The sequence below is a fragment of the Lathyrus oleraceus genome, chromosome 4, assembly GCF_024323335.1.
Source record: "Lathyrus oleraceus cultivar Zhongwan6 chromosome 4, CAAS_Psat_ZW6_1.0, whole genome shotgun sequence".
Lineage (NCBI taxonomy): Eukaryota > Viridiplantae > Streptophyta > Magnoliopsida > Fabales > Fabaceae > Lathyrus > Lathyrus oleraceus.
The window spans coordinates 29,615,097-29,619,529 of NC_066582.1; the positions used below are offsets into that span (position 1 = coordinate 29,615,097).

General features: G+C 29.8%; 1 protein-coding gene across 1 annotated transcript; it reads right to left on the reverse strand.

The window, feature by feature from the left end:
• Positions 1 to 260: 260 nt before the first annotated feature.
• Positions 261 to 1,066, reverse strand: LOC127138576 (probable calcium-binding protein CML46). The gene has a single exon (XM_051065049.1). The coding sequence runs from the start codon at positions 911 to 913 to the stop codon at positions 332 to 334; it is 582 nt and encodes a 193-aa protein (XP_050921006.1). The 5' UTR covers positions 914 to 1,066; the 3' UTR covers positions 261 to 331.
• Positions 1,067 to 4,433: the final 3,367 nt, after the last annotated feature.

The following is a 4,433-nucleotide window of genomic DNA, read 5'->3' on the forward strand; positions in this document are numbered from 1 at the left end:
CACCATTTCTAGGAGGGTGAACTTCTGCTGCCTATCCAAAATATACTAAGCAAACAACCTATCCCGTCTATTCCAAAATATGTGATGTAGTGTTTTTAGAGAAAAAGATACCTGTCCAGAACATCCTTTATGTTTCTCATTTGATTAATTTCACATATTATTATATATTTATAATTAACTTAAATTCTTTTAAGTGTCCAACAGAGTTATAGTTACACACCTAATTATATTCATTTACTTATATTTTCTTAAATTTAATATTATTCGTCTAAAATCATTATATAATATTATATTATATTAATGAACATCCTTAAACAAAGGAACAAACAAATCAGCAGAACTGGTTTCTCATAATATTTACAAATTCAATGAAATCAATTCTTCCATCTTGATTCTCATCGAATCTCTTGATCATCTTTTCACAGTTCTCAAACTCTGATCCTTGTTTCAATCCCAAAATAACAAGAACTCTTTGCAACTCCATTGCATCAATAAAACCATCTTTATTCTCATCAAAAACATCGAAAGCTTGCTTCACTTCCACCAAGCTTGGCTCATTCTCCTCAAACACTTGACAAAGCTCCTTGGAACCATACTTTTCATCAAGTTCCTCACTTTCTGAGCTGCAAAAAAATCCCATTCTTTCCATCACCATTTTCACTTCATCTCTTTCTATCATCTCACCACTTTCTCTCCCAGCATTTGGCTCATTGGATTCTGAAACCTTCTTCTCCACTCTTACCTCTGAGGAGCTACCATATTGAAGTTGACAGAAAAGGAAAAACCATAAACTTGAGAAAAACTTGTGGATTTTGTTGAAAAATGTTAAACCTAGGAAAAGGTCTATGAAACCAAACAAGGGAGAAGTTGATGTCTCCTCCGCAAAAAAATAGTCAATTTGTGAAAGAACCATGGTTAAGAGTTAAGATTATCTAGTTTTTATTTAGCTTATGAAGATGAGAAAACTTGTAATGGTTTAAGAGGGTGGAAGAAGGGTTGGTTATATAATTGAGAAGATGGAACTTGGAAGAATGGAGAAGCTAAATTTGTCATCATGGAAAGAGGGAGGAAGGTGCATGGATATGAGACGTGGTGGGAAGAATATGCTATATTAATATATTATAAAACTATGGTTATTTCATTGACAACATCATAGGAAGTTTCCTGTTTCTAAATTGAAGCAAACATAGAATTTTCACTTATGGCTTATGGTCTTTGTCATCAATATTATTTTCTTATATGACTTTATTTTTGTGGTCAATGGGAAATGGAAAAGACAAAATGTTGAGTACTTTCCTAGAAGTGACTCAGCACTGAGATTTGGCCTGCCCATCAATTTACTTGTCCATGTTTCACACCAAATATTCAATTCCTTATATTATAAGCAAAGAGAAATTATGAGAGAATATATATATATATATATATATATATATATATATATATATATATATATATATATATATATATATATATATATATATATATATATATATATATATATATATATATATATATATATATATATATATATATAAAAGGATCCATTGACATCCGATGTAATTATAAAAAATTCTATATTAAATTTCAACCATTAATACGAATGAAAAGACGATATATTAAATTAAATAAAAAAATATGATTATTTCTTTTTTTTAAAAAATAAATTATTTATATGATTGTTTGATTTATTCATATTAATGATTGTGATTTGGTGTAAGATTTTTAGACTTACATCTGATACCATTTTATCGCAATTGTTTTCACAGTCACAAACCATGTTTTAAAATTTTATTTATATATATATATATATATATATATATATATATATATATATATATATATATATATATATATATATATATATATATATATATATATATATATATATATATATATATATATATATATATCACTCCTATAAATCAAATTTATTGTTCAAATCTTAATATTCACTTTCAACTTAATAATATTGAGTTTTTATAGAATTTTTCTTCAATTAAAAATTAAACTTGTATTTGGTAAAATATAATATATAAATGATACACTACTACGTATTTTTCTTCATAAATGTAGCGTGTGGTTATAAGTGGACTACTTACAACTCCAGTTTATTGACCATGTTAATGTAACACTCTAGAATTTGATTAATTTACTTAATCAGATTATTAGTATATTTTATTAATTAATTGATATGTGGTGTGCTTAAATTAATTATGTATGTGGAATTATATGTGTCATCCTGATATTGGAGGGGTGTAGTGAGAGCATCGGTGGATGGTAGAAGAATTAGAATAATTAATATAATTAAATTAGTTAGAATTATAGTAACTTTGATTAATTAATTAAATCAATGAAAAAAGTGCTTTTTGGGTGAAAAAGAGGAAATTAGAGAATATGAGGAGAGTGGTGAAAGTTATGACAAAAGTTGAGCCTTAGTGGAATTTTTAAAAGATTAAAAATTATGTTAGGGATAAATAGTGGTTAGTAGAGTTTTGGAGAAAAATAATACGTGAAAATAAATTTTGGTGAAAAGAGACAAGACAAGGCTAGGGCTTGAATAGGGAAGAAAAACCTTGAGCAATTCTAAATATTTACAAGCAAACTAAGGTAACGGTGGAGGGTTTTCTCTATGTGTGTATAACATGAAAGGGTAGAGAAGAGAGGTCTTTACTCTCTTTAGGATTTGTGTGAATTGATTATGAATTGTTGTTGTTATATGTAATTTTGGAATTTGATGATTAAAAGTGCATTCATCTAAATTTCGTAGCTGGATTTGTGTATATATGATTCTGTTTATGCGTGTATGCTTGTATGCCATTGTCAGAGTTGTTGAAAGTATGAAGATAAACATTAATTGATGAAATTGAATAGATAATGGTGCGATTATGTGAATTAACATGTCATAATGATGTTATAGCATGTAATATAGTTTTCTGGACATTTGGGGATGTTTGGGGACCAAATTAGGGGAGTTTGAAGGTTCTGCAGTACAAAAATCACGTTTCTAGTGTTGTAGGTCCGGAAAACCTCGCCCAACGAACTTGGCCCAACGAGCTATTGTGCTCTCCCGGAGAGGATGACAACACAGAGTTGTTATTCGCGACCCGAATTGTCATAACTTGAGATTTGGGACTCAAATTGAGGCGCAGTTTGAAGCGTTCGAAAGTTAAAGCACAAAGTTACATTATGGTAGTGCCTTTGAGATGAATGACCATGTTTGAATGATATGTGAGTATATGTTGTGAAGTGTATGTATAATTGCGTAACTTATTATACATGCTTGATGATGAATCAATGTTGAGATGATTTAACATGATTGAGTGTTGTATGTGAATATATATATTTGACGTAGTGCTACTGTTTGGTCATTGTTTTGAGGTATTTTGATGTTGTTTATTGTTTATTGTGGAATTAATCAATTATTGTGTATTGAGAATGATGTTGTGCATAATCGAGGTAAACACATGGTGATAATTTTGGTGATATTGCATGTTGTTGAAAATCATGCATCATGGTGTACAGATTTCGGTCCAGTTTTGGTGTGCTCTTGTCCGATGGTATGGATTCAAGAGTGAGTAGTTGGTTGAGGATGAGAATTGATGAAGCGTTACTAAAAGTGTTAGTAGCGAATTGGTGTGCTCTGGTCCAATGGTGTGGATTCAGGAGCGAGATGGACCTGCATTATCCATAATGATACCACATGCATAAGGGTCACATTGTATGGTGAGTCGCATTATATATATATATATATATATATATATATATATATATATATATATATATATATATATATATATATATATATATATATATATATATATATATATATATATATAAGCATATATATATATATATATATATAAGCGCACATTGTTAGGAATGGGTATGAGATTATGGTGATGTTGTTATGTATTGAATACGTGTTATGCTTTATGTTTTGTCTACCTTCGCACTCTTTACACTGTTCATATTGAATGTTGTTTCTCACCCCATTTGCTTCATGTTAACCTACATGGACATCTTGCAGTTAACTAGAAGTGAGCATTGTTGTTGTGCGTGGAAGGTGGGTTGTTGGAGCTTGTCTTTGTTTTATTTATTTATTACTTTATCTCACTTTAGTGGTTTTAATGTTCTAATCGTGTAACATCGGGGACAAATGTTTTATTGAGGTTTTTATGATATGATTTCCACTACATGTCGATAATTGCTGAATTGTGTTTTGGATTGTCGTTGGTGACACCTGAATTTGTCGAGTAATTATTTATATATAAGTTTCGGGGTTTTTGGTGTTACATTAGTGGTATCAGAGCAGGTCAGTCCATCTGGCCAGGTATTTGTAATGTTGTTTGTTACCTATTATGTGACATGTGTCTGGAACACTGTCAGTGCATGTTTGTTTTTTAACTACTTGCTTATAGGAGTGGGACTGAAAC